At 35.4% G+C, this 21,026-nt stretch overlaps 1 protein-coding gene across 1 annotated transcript in view; it reads right to left on the reverse strand.

Moving 5' to 3' along the window:
• LOC306870219 (cyclin-G-associated kinase-like) overlaps positions 1–20,334 on the reverse strand; it is a 35,508-nt gene extending 15,174 nt beyond the window's left edge. Inside the window, exons 1-11 of the mRNA XM_079417354.1 lie at positions 19,949–20,334; positions 13,328–13,389; positions 12,529–12,588; positions 11,326–11,440; positions 10,445–10,587; positions 9,853–9,978; positions 8,616–8,705; positions 8,192–8,327; positions 7,969–8,081; positions 5,227–5,302; positions 1,995–2,115 (exon numbers count right to left, since the gene is read on the reverse strand). Of these exons, the coding sequence (XP_079273480.1) occupies positions 1,995–2,115; positions 5,227–5,302; positions 7,969–8,081; positions 8,192–8,327; positions 8,616–8,705; positions 9,853–9,978; positions 10,445–10,587; positions 11,326–11,440; positions 12,529–12,588; positions 13,328–13,389; positions 19,949–20,090 (1,184 nt within the window). The 5' untranslated portion in view covers positions 20,091–20,334. The remainder of the gene's footprint in view (positions 1–1,994; positions 2,116–5,226; positions 5,303–7,968; positions 8,082–8,191; positions 8,328–8,615; positions 8,706–9,852; positions 9,979–10,444; positions 10,588–11,325; positions 11,441–12,528; positions 12,589–13,327; positions 13,390–19,948) is intronic.
• Between the last annotated feature and the right edge of the window lie 692 nt (positions 20,335–21,026).

Genomic DNA, 21,026 nt, shown 5'->3' on the forward strand with positions numbered 1-21,026 from the left:
TCTAAAGTCATTTGAGGAGCAGCACTCACATATATGGATTTAGTAGGCAGCTGTTTTAACTTAAGAAACTACTGATCAGGGTAATGCTGTGCTCATGGGAGCAGACTGTGGTTACGCACAAACAGCGAACAAAGCCATGAGATGAAGGTGGAGTGAAGTTCACACACACAAACAAAGACACACAGGTGCTGTCCCATAGTTACCTGGAGCTGCAAGGGGTTGGAGATTTGGGACCGAGAGACGTGATTCAGGAACAAAATGAACAAAACAAGACAATGAACAAAACAAAATGAAAGCAAAAATTGGGCCAACTGAGGAGGAAATAATCTTGACAGACTTGTGGAGATGTGAGGGGTAATTATTAAACATGATTAATAAATGCAAACAGATTATGGAGGGGGAGTGGAGGGGAATTTATGATCTGGTAGATCAGTTTGTGTCATAAACAAAATGCTGATTGAGTTTACCAAGAGATTAATGTCCAGTCAAATCAACATGGACTCAGAATTGACCCCATTTACATTTATAAATGCCATTTGTTTTGAGTATGATACATAAGCATATGTTATTCTACAGAAAAACATACAAAAAAAAGCAGGGGCCGCAGACTAACTCATTACAAAGAAACGGTTCATATGAGTCAATTATTCGTTAAATAGGATATCATAACTTGTACCTACATTGTGCAGAATGCATTGTAACGAGGTAGTATCTTGACATTATTTTTTTATGTTTATTTTTCGTATTTGAGTCAGTGTTGTTATTGGTAACTAAAATAAAAACTATTAAAAATAAGTTCTGTTAACTGAAATAAAATAAGAACTAAAATTATCTAAATTACTAAAACTAAAAAAAGAAATGAAAAGCTAAATAGGAAAATAAATAAATGCATTTAAAAAAAAAAGACAAAATACATAACTAAAACGTAAACTAATTTTAAAATGAATAAAAAAACAATTAAAGATAAACAGGAATATTTAATAACAAAAGACATAAAATTACTACTAATAAAAAAAATTCAAGCTAAATATGAACATTTGAAAAAATAATGACAAAAAATAAATAAAATTACAAACATTAAAACTAAACTAAAATAAAAATAAACAATTAAAGCGAAATAGGAATATTTACAATTCATTGTCTTGTTTTGTTCAATAACAATTACAAAAGACATAAAATAACTAAAATTAAATCTAGAAATTATTATTATTTTTTTTAAATGAAAAAATAATTTCAAAAAGTTCATCCAAATGTAAAATAAAATTAAAGCTAAATAGGAGTGTTTTTTAAAGACATAAAATTACTAAAAGTTAAAATTAAAATGATAACTGAAAATATAAAAATGAAAGCTAATTCAAATAATTAATATAATAGTAAATACAAATGCATGTAGTGCAATATTTGGGTAAAATACTCCCCTTTTAATTATAATATTATTTTTTTTATATATTATATCATTTTGAGAGTAAACAAAATATATTTATAAATCAAGAATTCTCTTGCTGAAGTTAGTCCTCCATCATCTTGAATGGATTTTTTTCATCACAATGCCATCTCTCTATGAAGAATACTTGTAATGCTACTGCAGAATTTGGCCAGGACTGGAAGCTAGCATAATTATTCTGCCAACCTTTTGAAACCAGGTTTCAAAGAGTCTCCGTTGCCTTAAAATGCTAGAGCTCATGACAAAGAGCCTCTGAATCGATTTATACTTAGAGCACAGACATGGGAAAACATGCTGAAAGACAGCAGCCGGTGGCATTGTTTGTGAGCTAGATTAAGTGATATCAGATTAACCACCAGCCGATTACTAGTACTCTATCCACCACTACGACCTCTTCCTTCATTCGGCTGAATCTGTCAATGGCTCGGCGGAAAGAGATGCATCATAATGAAACCAAGGCAAGCCAAAATGCACTCGAGCAAGGCGTGTGCACTAGTTAACGTGGGACAGCCGCAGGGGTGTTTTACTGCAGGCTGAATGCATCGCTCACCTGGCTACCGACTGGATGACTTTGGAGGAAGTGTCTTTGATGTTGGTGAGGAATCTTTCGGTTCCTCCTTTAAGAATATCCAGGAAGCCTCCACCCATGGCCGGGTCTGTGTCATACACACCTGGAGATGCAAACACACACATAACCGCAGGCCAACGTTTGTCAAAAGAGCTTTTACAGGACAAAAGCTTTGATGAATATATAATTTGACATATGCACACAAGGAACGTTTCTCTACAATGACTCACAATCAGCTCTTAACACTTGTCAAGAACAAAAAAATGTTCTTTAAAACCCAAATGATCCGATCTAGGGGTTAGTTCACATCAAAAGGCCAAAGATTCATGCCATCAAAACTTTGCAAGATATTTAAGAGTTTTGAAAACACTACGTAAACAACACACAGCTTCTGCTCGTCTCAGTTATTTCGGATTTTTACGCTTCTAAACGTCTTCAGACTAAGTTGCCAATATAATAACCATTTATTTAGAAGGACATCTGCCAATACAGACTGTTCCCCTTCTATTATTTTATTATTAAGTACATAGATAACATGAATAAATGTTGTTATGGATCACTACATCAGTGCATCCTTAATATCAAATGCCTATTCGGTATTCATACACCTTTGTATTGCAATGCAAAACCAAATAACTAACATACATTAACCAATACAAAATTACTATTCAACCAAAAAGTAACTAAATAACTAAAAACAATGACAAACGATTAATAATAACTAAAAAAATTAACCAGCCTACTAACAAAACCAACCAATTAGTAACAGGACTAACTAGCAAAACTTTACAATAAGGTCTCATTCGTTAATATTAGTTAACATATACCCATAGAATTTATTCATCTTAATGTTAATTTTAACATTAATATTTTTTTTAAAAGAAAAAATATATTCAGAAGCTGCATCGATTAACAATAGTGCACTGTGAACTCAAATGAACAATTGCACTTTTTATTAACTAACATTAACAAAGACATAAATACTATGAAAATATTGTTGATCGTTAGTTAACATAAATAAATAACTCAACCAAAGCTAACAAATAATAACTAACAGACATCAACTAAATTAACAAATAATAATAATAAATAACCCAATCAAACGTTTGTGAACTTTGCTAATATGCACAGATAAAAGAGATTATTTAGATACAGAAGTCTTAAAGGTAAAGAAGCAAAAACAGCCTGCTTTATTTTTTAGAGTCAGAGAGAGTTTAAGTAAACAGTGTTTTTAGTGCAACAAATATTGTTTCACATTATAAGTGTTAATATAATTAAAGTTGAAAAAAGAAAAGCTACAAAAGTGTAGAATATGATATGATTTTAATGGGCTGATATTAAGACTGTAAATTAAGAAACAAGATGGAGTGTGCAGTTACGCGTGTAGTATTATCACTTTCTGACTGTGTTCACTCAGAAAATCAGGGTAAACTCAGCAGATGGTGACCAGAGGGCCAATCCTCTTACAGAACGCACACAGAAACCATCTCTTGGGGTAAATATGGGGGCAGGGGTGTGTGCGAGGCATTATCTGTTTGTGGACGGTATTATGACAGTGGGACAGGTGGAGGGTTACACTCCTGAAACAAGTTACTTGTAAAACTAGCAGCCATGAATGAGTGTCTTTATGTATAAGCACTTTAATTAATTTGTGTGTGCATGGCTGTCAGGTAAGAAGTCACGCAGATGAACTCGATGCAGTCTTAAAGAGCTAGTTCAAACTGCGTGTGTTTTAACAAGAGTGTAATGAAATGACTGATATTGCTTTATCCTAAAGTCTAATATACTCTTAGATATTCAAGCTTATTTGTCACATACACAATTATACAGAGTATAACCAGCAGTGAAATGTAGATATATGATATGTCTGATATGTGAATCTCTCACAAACAAAGTGCTCATTACCACAAAAGCTGGTGGGCCTAAAGCCACAAATCATTGTTTACACAACTCAGCCAGTTCCTGAACACAGTCTGTGGTATTAAGAGGTTTTCAGCAGTTTAACAAAGTGCAAAATTAAAACAAATAAAAATACAGCTGTGCCGGATATTGCTTGTGTATATTATTAAATGTTGTAAGTCACCATTTGTTGAGGGGAACTGTGCGCTTTACTTTACACACGCACTAAAAAGAGGAAGATTCATAACCAAAAATATTAAAAAGATAAAAAAAATTAATTAACCCATCAAAATGAACTAATAAAAATAACAATAACTAACATATTATTAACAACAACAAAAAACCTACAAATTAACAAACAAAACAAAAAACCACCGAGAAAGAATAACTAAAACAATAATTAAAAACAAACAAATAAACATGAATAACTATAACTAACCAACATCCAAAAATAATAACAAAAATGAACAACCCAAACAATAATACAAAAGCTATAACTTGTATAAGTAAAAACTAACAACAAAACAAACAAACATTAATAAAAAACCCAACCAAGCAACAAGACTAGCTAAAGAAACAAAAACATTAAAAACATTAATAACAAAAGCTCAAATCTGTATAAGTAAAAAAACAAGCGTAAATGAACCAAAACAAAAACAACTAACCGAACAACTAATACTAATTAATAACAATAACTAACAAATATCAACAATAAAATACTATAACTAATGAGAATAACTGATCATAACAATAAAAAAAACTAAACTAAAAACAAGAACCAGCAAACACGAATTAAAAAAAAACCCCACTAACCAAACAACAAGAATAACTAAAGCAAGCAGAGCTAAGTAAATAACTAACAAACTAAACAATAACTAAAAAAAAGATACCTTTATAACAAAAAACAAACAAACAAACAAGCATTAAAAATAACTAACCAAGTAATCAATAAAAACTAACCATTAACGAACAAACATTATTTATTAACAAACAAAAAAACCTGCTAAAATAACTAATTAACTAACGATATGGATGTTACAGAACTGAAAATGTAAAAAGGCATCAAAAAACAATAATGTAATAATGCATGTAAACACAGGATGTGAGCGTCAACAGATCCAACAACAAGATAAGATCCAACAGCATGCTCTTCACTGATAGACGGTTCACCATTACAATACATTTGTAAAATCGTGTGACATCAGTCCAGAGAATATGTCATAATTACAAAGGGAGTGTGGCATATTTGACATATGCTACATTTCTGCTAGAATGAAAATGTATTGCCAAAAAACAAGTCGAATGCAGAACTCACCTGCATTGTGTATGTTGTTGATCTGCGAGGGAAGCTGCGCGCTGTTGTTCCCGAACCCTCCGTTCTGCTCCAGGAGCTGTAGGGATTCATAGCCGTCATACACAGACTTCAGACAGTAGTATGAACTTAACAGACTCATCAGGACGACAGTCCACTGCACACACACACATCAGGAGCAAAGCAGGAGACCAGACTCCAGGATACACATGCGCTAGTCAATAACAGCAGAACATCTTCTGCAGCTTCTGGCTGTTGGTGGTAATCACTTTAATCCAGAGAGAAACCCCTTCTTAGCCCAGATCAGACGCCTCTAAAACCGCCCTCTCCACCATGTGTGCACACAGGAGCATAACACTGAAAAAAGAACTCAAACCCTGCTGTTTGGATGCTCTGAGATAGATTATTGACGTGCATTAATCCAGGAATTATTAATCCAAGAGTCGTTCTTTGAGCTGGGCCAGCCCTTGTCCTCCCTCGTTTACCAGTCTTTCCTCCGTTTCGGTCTTATATAGTCAGATCAGTGGCCATTAGGTCAGAGAGAAAACAAGGGATGAGATGCTGCTTTGTCTCCAGGAGGTCATGGAGGGAGGGAGGGAATGGAAAGAACGAGAGAATGCGAAGAGTGCGGCGGTGTCTCTAAATGGCTCTTCAGAGAGCTGTGATCAGTATGTGGGACTCTGCTCGTCTCTGCGGGTGTGTGTGTGTGTCCGAGTGTCAAAGAATGAGGGGTTTGTTTCAAATGAAGCACCAAAAGAGCCTCATTCAACCAACCAAACTAGTCGGGTGATCAAACAGAAGCTCTGGAGGAGAGATTGCGCAAATCTATATAGGGTTGTTCAATCAATGGCTGGTGCTGATATTTACATATTTATATTGTTGATATATCACAATGATATTACACACACACATACATTAAAACGGTCATATATGTTATTATATTAGAAAAAAATATTTTTTATATTTTAATTTAAAACGTATTTAATACATGTAATCTATTTATGCAATTTAATGCATACTGAGTGCATTATTACTATTATTAATTATTGACAGCAGCACGTATTTGTGATATATAATCAATATCAATAACACTCTACAAATTATATTTATATAATTGTGATATAGCAGACTGCAGCCAATGGATATGCTTCTCTATTGCTGCGTGTGCTGCATTTTAGGAACACTTGTCTGATCTGTTCAGAACTATTTTGTTGATTAAACAACTTATTTTGAACAAATCTAGTGAGTCAATGATTCAATGACCCATTCATAAAGAGAGTCACTTGCTTCATTCCTTAATGAATCAGCCGTTTGAACGAATCGATTAGATGAATGATTCAGTGACAGACAGTGACTTGCTGCCACCTGCTGGGAGTTTCATTTTTTAAGTATAAATTTGAATTGTTTAATGTTTCTATATTCAATCTCATAACATTGTTTTTATTAAATGTATTAATGCCACCTCTGAGTCTTGTTAAAAAGTCTGTAAATATTCCACATTTGTGCTTTTCTGTTCTGTGCGAGATTAATTGTTGATACTGATTTCAGGTCTTCCTGATTGTATCTTATTCATTTAAATGAATTTATTGTTTAATTATTTTATTTTATTTACAAAAAGTTAATAAATCTATTTTTGGCACAACATATGACATACATTTAATAATGGCATTACAAAGGTTAAAAAATACTTTAAGGAGTCAAACATCATCTTATAATTGTAAGGTTCATTTCTGTCATTGATCAGAAGGTGTTCCTAATTTATTTATAATTTTTTTTTAAGTAGAAGCACTAATGCTCCTGAAAAGAAACGCAAGTGTAGAGTCCTTAAGAATGTAATGTTATCTTTTAAAACTAATTGAAAACGTTTTTGCAAAGTGTAAACTATTAAATATAATCTACAAATCATGCAATACTGTACCGCTAAATAAGATGTGTTTTGAGGACTTAGCTAATCGGGCCAATGAGAGACAATCATTCTAATATTTTATTAAATCATTCGTTCATTTCACTAATCAATGTTTTTTTTTATTAAACACAAGAGGTCATTAATAATAATTATATTATAAGATGTACAAATTCAAACACAACGTATCTTTAATTTGGGCAAAATTGCAGATGCCTGTCTTAAAGTACAAGACGGTTTAGAGAAAATATGACAAATTGTTAATAAATGTTTTCATAGATTATAAATGGTTTTATGATTAAATACAACTGAAAGGTAATCTAAAATTACCATTGTTACCCCCCCCCCCCCTCAAGATAGAGTCCCCCCAGTGAATTTAGGCCATTTCCACCATTGTGTATATACACACACACACACACACACACACACACACACATATATTTGTGTGTGTGTATGTATGCATTTATATATATTTGAATAAATACTGATTAATTCATCTTCAAAATAAATTATTTTAAATTAACAGCATTCCACCTAGTGATGTGGATTATGTACATTTAAAAATATATAAATAAAATTGTAAATTTTAACTTTTTTTGTAGTTTGAGTAAAAAAATGGCAATTTTTGTACATTTTATTTGCTATAATTAAATAGTTTTATACATGTACAAGCTCTGGATATAAATATTGGCATCATTCACCCCCCCACCAAAAAATATTTCTGTTGACTATTATAAACTAGTCTCTTGCATTGCATATTTAGCATGAAACCAACAAATGACAAATGAAAACTTGATCTAAGAGACAGTGACAACACCACGTTTTTGTTAGACGGTTTGTACCTCAGTAATGGGTGATTTTGGGTTGACGTTCCTGGCTGCAGCGATCTCCTGCAGTTGGCTAACAAGCTCGTTGATTGACAGTCGCTCCTCTGGGTTGATTTTCAACATTGATCCTGCAACAAACACACAAGGCTTTTGACACACAACAAATGCACAACAAACAAAAAGATAAGATGAGATTTTGGTAAGAGGGAATGTAGTTAAGTTCCTGCAGGATGCTTACGGATGAGTTGCTGAAAGACTGTGTACTTGGTGTCATTCTGAGGAATGTTGTATTTGCCGTTTACTATCTGGAGTTTGGCTCCCTCTTCAAATGGGTGCTGTTTAAAACAAATCAGGTACAGGATGCAGCCCAGAGCCTAGAGAACAAACCAAGACTCTTTAAAAACCACAACAAGGACAAGAGAAAAAAAACATGTTACACTGTATCCTAACCAGGTGCTATGTGAAAATTAATGCCAAAGAGCATTCTTCACCTGGCTTGGACAAAAAAAAGTTTGCCTTTTTAAGCTTTCAACTTGCTTTGTCCCTAAAACTAATTTCCTTATCAGTCTTCTTATTTTTCTAAACTCTTCCAAATAGTCAGAAGGATTGCCCTCCAAATTAGCACAGGAAATGTGGAAAAATTCATAACTAAACTAACTCACCCATATGTCTTGTTTCTCATTTATTGGGTAGTTGGAATAGAGGTCAATCATCTCTGGTGTCCTGTATGCTGGAGTCGTGTTTCTAGTAATCTAAGGAATAAAGAGAGAACCAAGAAAAAGAAAACGATTTATAATTTAGTGGGTCTTTATGTTAAAAGATTGCATGCATGGATTATAATAATGGATGATTAAAGCACTTGCTCAACAATTTACACTACTGTTTAAAAGTTTGGAGTTGGACAGATTTTTTTTTAATGTTTTGAAAGAAGTCTCTTATGCCCACCAAGGCTGTTTATTTGATCAAAAATACATTAAAAATGGGAATTTTGTGAAATATAGTTTAAGTATAAGTTTTGAAAAGTCTGGGGTCTGTAATATTTTTGAGAGTAGTCTCTTATACTCATCAAGGCTGCATTAGTTGATAACAAATGCAGTACAGTAATAATGTGAAATATTATTCAAATTTAAAATAACTGTTTTCTATTTGAATATATTTTAATATCTAATTTATTCCTGTGATCAAAGCTGAATTTTCAGCATCATTACTCCAGTCTTCAGTGTCACATGATCCTTCAGAAATCATTCAAATATGCTGATTTGCTGCTCAAGAAACATTTCTTATTATTAATAACGTTGAAAACAGTGCTTCTTAATATTTTTGTGGAAACCATGATAAAAAAAAAAAAACCACTATTACAAACATCTTAACAGTAGTCTAGTTTTTAATGTTTTCAAACTGTTAATATTTAAGAAGAATAAAAGTATAACAACTTCACTACAAGCTTTGCTAGAAGATTGTAAAATACTAAAAACTGGTTCTCACTAGAATTAGCTGCTAACAAGAATGCATTGAATAAACACAAACAGACATTCATGTGCAGAGAAATGGCGGGATTTGTGGATTGTGTGGGTTTTCAATTTACTAGCAATAACTGATTTAAGACGACCAGAAACCAAACAAACTAATTTAATTAGCAAAACAATTAAATCAGGGAATGCTTCCACGGGAAATAGCCAGAGATTTTAATACAATCACTGCAAAATATTTCTCTCTGGCCACGTAACAATGTAATCATTTCCACAATTATTGTGACAGTCCATGAATCACAATTAAAACTATAGAAAAACCAATCAGAGGACAGTGAGTGATGTCAGTGACATTCACTTGGTTTTAATATTTATGTAGCATAAAGCTAGATGGGCTGCTTGGAGAATATCATTTGTTGCATTTTTTTACCTCGTCTTCCACCATAGATCTCTTGTGAGCAGACCAGCTGTAGTCTGGGTAATGTGCCACGGTGGTGGCGCTGCCAAAGTCACACAGCTTTATAGTGCCCTGGTGACTGATCAATAAATTCTCAATCTAGAGAAGAAGAAATGTTATTGAACCATGCATTTAATCATTTGGCACAGATCAAATGAAACACACATAATATATATATAAACAAAGTTACAGTAATAAAAATATCACCACTGAGAATAATATAAATTACAAAAACAAGTACATACGTTAATAAATAAATGAAAAAGGAACTAAGACATAAAATATATTAAGTATTATTATTACTATTAATAATAATAAAAATAAAATGAAATAAAGGCCAAGAAAATGTGCTTATTATATGAAATTAACTGTCATGAAAATAGTGCTGCAATTTCTTTCTGAATTCCTTTTTCTTTTGATTTTAGGGTGAAATGTTTTCAATATTCATTCTAATGCTTTAATAAGCAGTATTACATACAAGCTAAAACAGTCTTCTTTGTTCATATCTTACTTTGATGTTCTGTAATTAAAGCATTATTAAAGGATTTAGCCTGTGGGGCTTCACCTTCAGGTCGCGGTGTATGACTGGCGGAGACTGTTTGTGCATGTGCTGCACAGCACGACATGACTGGTAAAAGATCTTCAGCACTGTGTCACATGACATGGGTCCTTTCTGCTCCACCCTCTTCACAAAATCAACCAGCTGGCCTGCAGGGAAATAGAGAGCAGAGGTCAATGTGAACACAGGAAACCGACGCCAGTGCCAGAAAGTCAGAGGGAGAGAGTGGAATGTGTTAAGTCAGTCAAGAGCTTCCCTTTCACTTTTAGAAAAAGCAGTTTTGGCTTTTACCAAGACCAGAGTTTAAATGATTATCCAGCAACAAAGTGTGCTAATGTGTGTTACAGGGCTGTCAAAACATTATTGTGCAATTACAATTTTTGGCAGCTCTTTATTTTATGGTCCTGTTCCACATGGACACACTATGTACTTGTTATTGTAATTACAATAAGAGGGTAATAAATAGGTACTCAACTTGAACCCACCCCTAAACTTAACCCTAACCGGTTAGTTACCTTACATTATCAGTACTTTCTCAGGTACGTACACTATACGTACAAGTAAGTGCACATCCTGTAAAATAAAGTGCAACTAAAATCTCTTTAAAATTGAAAAATTATTTTTTAAAAAGTGGCAATTTTTATATTTATTAGTGATGCACTAAATTTCAGCAACCGAAAGAATCTGCTTTGGGGGAGCCAAAATAGTTATTTTTAATTAGCTCTTCTCCAGTGTCACATTTCCACTTTGCAAAATATATAACTGAAAATAACAATATAGTGTGAAAAGTGTGAGCTGAATTTGAATGAATTATAATTAGATTTGCCTTTAAGAAGGGTTTTCTCCATCATTTTGTAATGCCGTGTGAATGTGATGTTGTGTAGTACCTCTACACAGCTCTGTGAGGATGAGGAACTCAGCCTGGCCCGTGTCCGACTCTTCTTTACTGATGGACGCAGCGGAGCAGAACTGCACAATATTGGGGTGACCAGATAGCTTTTTCTACACAGAGCACATGGAGAAGCAGGTTAACTAAGCAGGTTTTCTATAGCTTTTAGAAAGGTTTTGTTTTACTGGGTAATAATGCTCCTATTTGTTTTACAAACTGGTGACAGGGAACTGCTGCTCTACATATGTGAGACACCAGCAGGGACATCTTTGACTAACTAGGCATGAAAAAGGTGTAATAATTTAGTTAAAGGTGCAATAGGTGATTGTCTTCAGAAACTATTTTTGTTATTCTGGTTGAAAGTCTCTTCACATCCTGATAGCAATCATTAAGTTAAGTGGTCTAAATGTATTTATCTGTATTTATATATTCTGTGGAAGGTGCGGGACCAAGAAATGTTCGTCCGAGCGTTTAATTTCCTACCTGCCTGTCAACGTATGTATTTGCATACCTCTGCACACCCTGTTCGCGCAGACACGATACGTCATCAGCTCATATTTTGCATGTCTCTCTTAGTTAACACAATTCACATAACCAGCTCGTTAGAAGAGAGCATGAACTGTGTTCCGATTGACATGGTCCCTACACAGCGTTCATTGCTCATTGCCCGTCAAAATCCGTTGAAGTTTATTTCACTTCGGAACATTCATTCACGGATTTACGTCTTCACACACAGATGAAACTTAATAGAGAAGTGTGAAGTATGACATAATATACCTCTGTAAATAAAGACAATTTAAATTCACGTCTCGCACACTTTAATGCCCTTTGTATGGAACATATACGCTTGCTTTGAACTGGAATCATGGCGGAATATCTGGTGATTTCCACTTCGCAGGGCATTTATTACGGTCGAATAGAACAACCGTGGGACGTGATAAGATATACATATGAAATGTGCAGAGCGGGGAGGGCACGAGGACTGTAATTGGAAACCGTTGATGTAGCCTATTGTAGTAATTTAATGTTATCTCTGGTATTCTGCTCTTTGAGCGTATGTGCGTTCAGGGGGCGTGGCTTTGGACGGGATTGCAGGGAGGGTGGGACGTTCGCTTTCAGTGCTATCAAGCTCAAGTTAGCATTTTCCGAGATCTCCTATTGCACCTTTAACTTGTGAAAATAAAATATTTGTAATTATTACCATGAAGCAGACTTCCTGAATGATGGCTTTGTTCTTCTCCTCTTCATTGGAGAGAAGTCTCTGCACACAAACATACAACTCATTTTTTTTCAAATCTTTAAAGATCTTTCTTTTTAGATCTTTAGCAAAGCCCAAGGGAAAATTACCACAGAAAGTGACAAAAATGCCTCAAATACCTAAAATACAGGGACAAATAAATGCCTCTAAAGTGAATTTTTTCTGTATATGCTATGTAATCTTTGAAAGCATATTTATTCTAGACCTATCTAGTGCTTTGGCTTTGAACAACTTGAGATAAATGATGACGTGTTACAAGTTTTTATATGTCAGTACTATTTTAGCAGTATATGTTATTACAGCATTCATTAATATAGTTTTTATGTTTAGATTTTATCCTATACTATATATTAGTTTAAGTTTTAGTAATTGTTATGTGCTTTTTAAATATTTTTTTTTTTTCAGCTAGTTTCCAAGGCGACATTACTAATTTCTAATTAGGTTTTTTAAGTTTAAGTCTAATATTAATTTTATTTTGCTTTAGCTTTATTTCAATTACCGAAGATTTCTAATTTGAGTTTACAATAACAACACTACTGTATGGTCATTTATGGCAAAAAAAAAAAATGCCCTCATAAAGATTCTACAAAAAACTTCAGGGGGGTAAATATTGCTCTTTAAAATAACATTAATTCATTCATTTCTATGCAGAACATAAATATCTATGCGATTAGCACATACAGTATAATGGCAGTCAATATAATAATCTGAACGTTTATATGTGATGATGACGTCATCATACCTTGAGCGCAAAGTCCTTACTGCTGCCCAAATCCTGGGCTTCATACACAAACGCAAAGCCACCTATAAGAGAGGAAACATTTTATCATTAGGTTTATTTTAGGTTGACTGTGATGGCACCAATCTGAAAAAGGATTTTGGCAGATTCAGTTTTGCTGATTTGGGATTGTGGCACCAACAGGACATGAGACAGACTCATTTCCGAAAATATACGTAGACTACTCTGGAATCAGTCTATTCTAAAGGGAACACGAGTGTCAGTAATTCACAACCTTTCCAGCATTATAAAATTCTCTTTAAACGCAACATGTCTTCTAGAGAACATGAGTAACATACACACAGAAAGAAACATCTGCCCTCAGCAGTTAATATTCAACAAACAATTATATTCAACAGAGTGAATCAACTCATTACATCTGCAGCTATGACACTACACAACATTAATGAATCACTGATCTCAGCAGATAACCTTTTTACACAACATTTCATCATCAAGAGTAAGTGCTGTGGATTTAAAAACACAGAACCAATTGACGTTATGTTGCTGAAATAAAAAAAAGGAACTAAAAAAACAGGAGTCAACTGCATAAACTTAGCCTCTTCGTTAGGAACTGTGACTTAACAGCTAGTCTGACCAACTAGCAATTAGCCAAGAGGTAATCGGTCTTACTTTTCAGATTCAAATGAGATAATTCTATGTTTATGCAACTGACTTAAAGGGGTCCTATTATGCTTTTTCACTTTTTGAATTTTAGTCAGTGTAGTGTGTATGTTTGGGCATAAAAAGATCTACAAAGTTACAAATCTTAAAGTCCACTCCAAAGGGAGATATTTCGTTTTTTAAAAATCCCTTTTCAAGAACTACAGCGAACGGCTCGTTTGGACTACAAAGTTGTTTTCCTGTATTTGTGACATCACAAATTTTAAATCCCGCCTACGGAAATTGGAATGGTTGGCGGGTGGAGAGAACGCTTGGTTGAGCGCTGCACGTTTCAATGTCGAAATCCAGAGCGGGTGTTTTTATATCACTGTATTTCTGATGGAAACCAACTATTTTCTGAAAATTTTGGATGTCATTTTCATTTCATCTTGCATATAATGTCTGATAAAGCAGTGTTTGTGAGCTGAGCTCTGTTTCGTGTACAACTCTGTTTTTCGTTTTATTTCGCTCTCTCCCGCTCCAACAGCGCCTCCTGCTGGCAAAGAATTTATTTGCATATATATGCCGCCACAAATAGCGCAAGTCTGTGGGACTATAAATAAATTCAACTGTATAACAGTTTCACTGCAATTCATGTTGTAATGTTATAATTAAAAAACAATAAACATAATACATATTACCGTTGCACTTATCTGTACATAGTAAATGCAGTTATTTTTAAGCTGTTGTTGACATCCAAGATTCAAGATTTTTATTTGTCACATACACAATTATACAGAGTATAACCAGCAGTGAAATGTAGGTCAGGTCCGCTCCAAGGACAGTGCAATTATAAAGTATACAAATATTAAGAAAAAGAAAAGTAGAAAAAAAACTAATAAAATAAAAAAATATAAATATAAATGTGCAGGTCAGTATGTTGTTGACTTAGTAATAAAGAGGAATGTGCAAAAAGTTGTACAGGGTATTTAAATAGCAGCAATATGAGGTAGAAAAAATTATGAATAGCTTATTGATATGGTGATATTTACATGGAGTCATGTAATGTTTGACAATAGATGTGGAGCTGTGAGAGGACACGCAGTCATGCGTGTAGAGAGAGTAGAGCAGGGGACTCAGGACACAGCCCTGTGGGGCTCCTATGTTCAGAGTGATGGAGTTTGAGGTGAACTGGCCAACTTTCACCACTTGAGGTCTGCCGGTGAGGAAGTCTTGAATCTAGTCACAGAGTGAGGAGTTTAGGCCGAGGTCTGTGAGTTTAGATGCCAGCTTGATGGGGACTATAGTGTTGAAAGCTGAGCTATAGTCAATGAATAGCAGCCTTACATAATTCCCATTGTTGCTGTCCAAGTGTGTGAGGGAAGAGTGGAGGACGTGAGAGATGGCATCGTCAGTAGATCTGTTTGGGCGATGAAGAGGGTCCAAAGTATCAGGTATGGAGGAGCAGATGTGGCTCTTTACAAGTCTCTCAAAAACCTTCATGACTATAGATGTGAGGGCAACAGGGCGATAGTCATTCAGGCAAGAGGGTTTATTGTTCTTAGGCACAGGGATAATGACAAATTTTTTGAATGAGGTGGGAACCACGGAGGTAGCAAGGGACTCATAAAAGATAGACGTGAACAAACCAAGCTGATCGGCGCAGGACCTCAGAACACGGCCGGTTATCCCATCAGGTCCGGCTGCTTTCCTGACGTTCACTTTCTTTAGCGCCCTCCAAACCTCATCCTCCGACACGGTGATTACAGGATCATCGCTGCTCTGCCTGCTGCTTCCTGACGCACTGGTCGGCAGAGACACGCCGCCGCCGTTGCAATCGAAGCGGCCGAAGAAGATATTTAACTCGTCGGCCAGCAACGGATCTGCTCTCACCTCCGCGGAGGATTTGTTTCCAAAGGCACAGATGGTCCTCAGTCCCTGCCACATGCGTCGAGAGTCATTGAGCTGGAAATGAGACTCAATTCTCTCTTTGTATCGGTGTTTGGCGGCTCTTACTGCGCGTCGGAGAGCATAGCACGATGCTTTGTACTTGCTCATATTCCCGGTCAGAAGAGCCTCATTGTAAGCGGCAGTACGTGTGTTAGCCACAGCACGGATTGTACTGTCCACCCACGGTTTCTGGTTGGAGAATGTCCTTATCGTTATTGTTTCTTTAGCTTGCTCGGTTAGCGTGTTTACAAAGCTCAATGCTACATCCGTGAACTCGCTGACGTCAGAAGAACTCTCCCGGAACATGTCCCAGTCAACGTCATCAAGAGCCGCCTGCAGCATAGCCTCTGAGTGGGAGGACCAGCGCGTCACTACTCTCTGCACCGGAGGTTCCTGAACGAGCCTTTGTTTGTATCCCGGTGTTAGGAAAATGGCGGCATGGTCCGATTTGCCAAAAGCCGGTAGTGAGCGGGCTTTGTAGGCATTCTTGAACTGAGTGTAGCAATGATCCAGTGTGTTTGGTCCTCTAGTTGGACAAGATACATGTTGATAAAAGTTCGGCATGACCTGCCTGAGGTTAGCTTTGTTAAAGTCTCCCGCGATGATAAAGGCAGCGTCAGGATGTTTGTTAATGTAGCCGCTGAGCACATCGTGAAGCTTAGACAAAGCCAAGCCGGTGTCTGCCTGTGGTGGAATGCACACAGCAGTAACAACGATCGATGAAAACTCCCGGGGCAGATAAAATGGGCGGCAAGTAATGGAAAGATGTTCCAGATGAGGCGAGTAGGAACGCAACAGAATGGAGATATTCCTGGGATCACACCATTTCTTGTAAATCATGAAACACTCCTCCACCCCTGGATTTACCGGCCTCTGCTGTTCTGCCCGTCCGAAAAACAGAGAAGTTATCACTTGGCATTACAGCAGTGTCCGGGACCATGGACGAAAGCCACGTTTCTGATAAACAAAGAATGTTACAGTCCCTAATGTCCCGTTGGAAACTAGACCTGGCTCTAAGATCGTCTATCTTATTATCCAAGGATTGGACATTTGCGAGCAGAATGGTCGGAAGAGGAGGACTATCTAAAATGTGATTTAGCCATAAAACAACAACTATAACATTACCACTTTAATACGTCTTGCAATATCCGTGCGTGCAAAGGTTCTGCACGGTCCTCTTGTTCAATATTCTCGGGGTCTGAATAGATATGGCAATATTGATGAACTTGCTGTTTTGGCGAGGGGCGGGGTAATACTGAAACTCCGTCTTAGCTGTTCGCCAAACACAACGCACTGGGACAGCTAACCAATCACAACACATTTCGTTTTTCGGAAGGCAGGCCTTCATCAAACCCGGAATTAATAGAGTTGTTTGTGTCAGGCTGGGGAGAAATGTATTGTAATGTAAATTATGTGAAAAATAATGCGATTTTTGAACCACAAAGCATGAGAGCATGTTCTAGTTCACCCTCAAAACAAAATCAAGACTTTGTAAAAGAGCATAATAGGACCCCTTTAAAAAAAATGATGACCAGTCTTAAAGAAAAATAGATAACTATCATTTCATGCAACCAGCTACAGGCGTTGAAATCTTAGTCTTATGACTAATAATAACAGTAAAATATATAATCATTAAAAAGAAGAAATATTATTGACAAGCAAATTATGATAAAGTGGAATATTGCAATTTTCAACTTTTATTTATTTATTTCCATTTATCAGTAGACCGAATCAATAACTTAAAATTCAAATAAATGTAAGAATAATAATAATTAAAACTTAAAATATTTTATTAGTTTCCCTGCATGCCATGCAATCATTAACTGTCATTAGAGAACTACGAATATCTGAACGTGACATTAAATTATTGAAATATAAAATTTAAATCTCAGAGGGTATTTCAAGTACATATTTTATATCTATCTATGTGCAAAATATGCATCATGCATAAAAGGAACATGCATAAAGGAAGTAAATAGGGATTTATTTATGCAAGAAGATATACAACTAAGAATGACTATTTCATATCACCCAAGGATTTTGCTTTTCCGCTCCAAAATGTTGAATAGAATTACACTGACTGATTCTTAAAATGAGTAGAATGGCTCCATGAACAGATGTTGACTGTGTCAGGTGTGTCTTTACATGAACAAAAGTGACAATGCCAGGTATTTATGGACACTTGTGAAACAATCCTCAAGTGACCAAGACGGCCTGTAACCATGGCAACGGGTAAATGAATACCAGCAGAGGCCCGAGTCAGGCTGCACGAATCAAAGCTTTCCAGTTTCACGTTACAGTGCGCTGACATTCACACGCACCACAAATTTACAAGGAACGGTCCAAAACTGTGACAAAAGTGACAGAGGAACAGCAAGAGACCTCAGGTAAATATAAAGCATCGGGTCTGTTCTGTTCAACACAATTTCCAGTAATAATGACCAACATTATAGTCCAGAAATGTCATTTTGATGCAAAGAATTATGTAAACAATACCATGTCAGATACTTTGTCATTTCAATGATGCCTTCATCATACAGACAGGAACCTGAGGTCGATCATTCATCGATCATCAATTCCAAACTTTCTGCTTACCAGCCTAGATCTCTAACCACTATGCCTCACCACCATCATGCAAATCATTCCTGTTCACCCAGAATGCCCTCTGTTTCCATTCAGGGCCTGTAGATGTCAACACACCTGAGCATAGTGAGGGTCAATGATGGGCTGGAGTTATACAGTATGAGCAGTTATGTTAATATTACCCTCATAACCCAACAGATTTCAATAGGTCTGACCAAAACACCCCACTTTGACAGATAATAATTAAAATATGAATATACATCAAATAAGCAGTACAGCTATTTGCACTTTATTTAGAAAGGATGCATTAAACTGATGAAAAGTGACAGTAAAGACATTTATAATGTTACAAAAGATTTATATTTCAAACAAACGCTGTTCTTTTGTACTTTCAAATAATTGTGGTTTCCACAAAAGGATTAAACAACACAACTGTTATCAACATTGATGATCAGAAATGTTTCTTGAGCAGCAGAATTAGAATAATTTCTTAAGGATCATGTGACATTTAAGAGTAGTATTGATGCAGTTTCAGCACTACTGTAAACTGCTACAGTACTAATGTGCGCTATATATGAAAAATATGACAATTTACAGTACTAATTAGTATTAATATTTATGGATGCCCATTTCTGCCATGAAAAAAAACAAACATTTTTTTTTTAATCTCGCAATTCACATATTTTTTTATTTTGTGGTGGAAATAATAATGCAATATGTAAACTCAGAATTCAGTCAAAATTGTGAGATATGAACTCAGAATTGAGAGAAAAAAGACAGAATTCTGAGTTTATACTTCACAATTTTGAGAAATAAAGGTCAGAACTGTAAGATTTAAACTAAGAATTCTGGCTTTTTTGAAACAAAGTCAGATTTGTTTTGATAAAAAGTCTAATTTTTGTCCCATGGTGGAAACAGACTTCCATTAATATGATAATGCCACATTTTATAAAAAAAAAAATGTATCACTAAAAAAAAATTTTTTTTTTACCATGTAAATACCTTGGTGTACGAATACAGTCTGTACACAGGTGCATATCTATACATTTAACGTTAGTTCAGTTAAAGCATGCAGATGAACTTATGGAAAATAAATATGAACTATATTAACGTGACTATTCATATAGTTGTGCTACTGACGGAATATAACAAATACATACATCTGAATGCCTCAAGAACATACAGATTATCATCTAAAATGAGTTCATGTCAGGTGTATCAGAGCCAAGTGACATGCTAACAACATAGCCAGCTAGTTTGAGTCTAATGTCATCTATATAATCACAATTATATGCATATATACTAAACCTAATGTTAATATATGTGACTAAGAATACATTACGGCCATTGTACAGTCACATTTACAGCAGTTTTAAGTAACATGCATGTTAGTATCTTAAGCAGGAGTTAGCATGACTAGCCTGATGCTATTTTGAATGAATCGTTTACCTTCCGCGATGACTCGTTTGATCCGGAGCTTCAGGTCTCCGAGCTCCACCACCTGCCCGACGAAGTCGTTCTGATCCCGGCTGGCGGCGGCGGATCCGCCGGGCCCGGCTAGGAAATCGAGCGCGGACTGGAACAGGGACATTTTGTCCCTCTATTTCTGTTGCGCCTATTAACCGGAACCGACACCGGATGGGAGAACAAGTGCACTAACTCAGCTAGTGGCGTAACTAGATAACACAGCGTTAATTTGGATTTGAAACTCGCTTTTCTAGGATGAAAACATCTCGAGTTCTGGTTCCGATCGACCTGCCCTCTCTCAGCCGTATTTCCGCAAGGCGCTGACGTCACACACACACACACACACACACACACACACACTCTGCTCTGGTTTGGCAGGTCTTTCTGTCTGTCAGATCTGTAATGTACGTGACTAATATGGTTAGAAGGCACTGAATTGTAGGTTTTTGCACTGATGCACTGAATTCCATTCATCCATTAAAAGACTATGTCTTAAAAATAAATAAAAATATGTCATGATATTTACTACATACAGGGCCACATATCCAAAATACAACCATGGTACTTTTTTTTTTGAAGTGTTGTTAATCAAACAGTACCATAGTACATTAACATTTAATAAGGTTTGACTTAAAAATGAATAAATACAAGCATAAGTGATTGAAAACAATAGGCTATATTCAAGCAACATATACTGTATCAAACAATATATCAATAGCATATATCATAGTTTTACAGTCACTTAGAGTGTTAAATATTTGCATCATTTTCCCCAATACCATAATGGAAATAATCATAAAATTTAAATTGTAGTATCTGGCCTAAAGCCATAAATGTATGCTAATATTGTATTACAGACTTTTTCTAATACTGTGAATAAAGAGAGACTGCATTAAAGTAACAGTAAAACAGGGAATCTTGTAAGATATTATATGACTAATGTTTATGGTCCTGAAATTGAAGATTTAATTTTCTTCTATGCAAAATATAGTTATAATTGTTACAAATAATAAATGAATGTATTAATCAACATATTATCATATTCATTAATACACTATGC

Source organism: Barbus barbus (genome assembly GCF_936440315.1).
Source record: "Barbus barbus genome assembly, chromosome: 5".
Classification (NCBI taxonomy): Eukaryota; Metazoa; Chordata; class Actinopteri; order Cypriniformes; family Cyprinidae; genus Barbus; species Barbus barbus.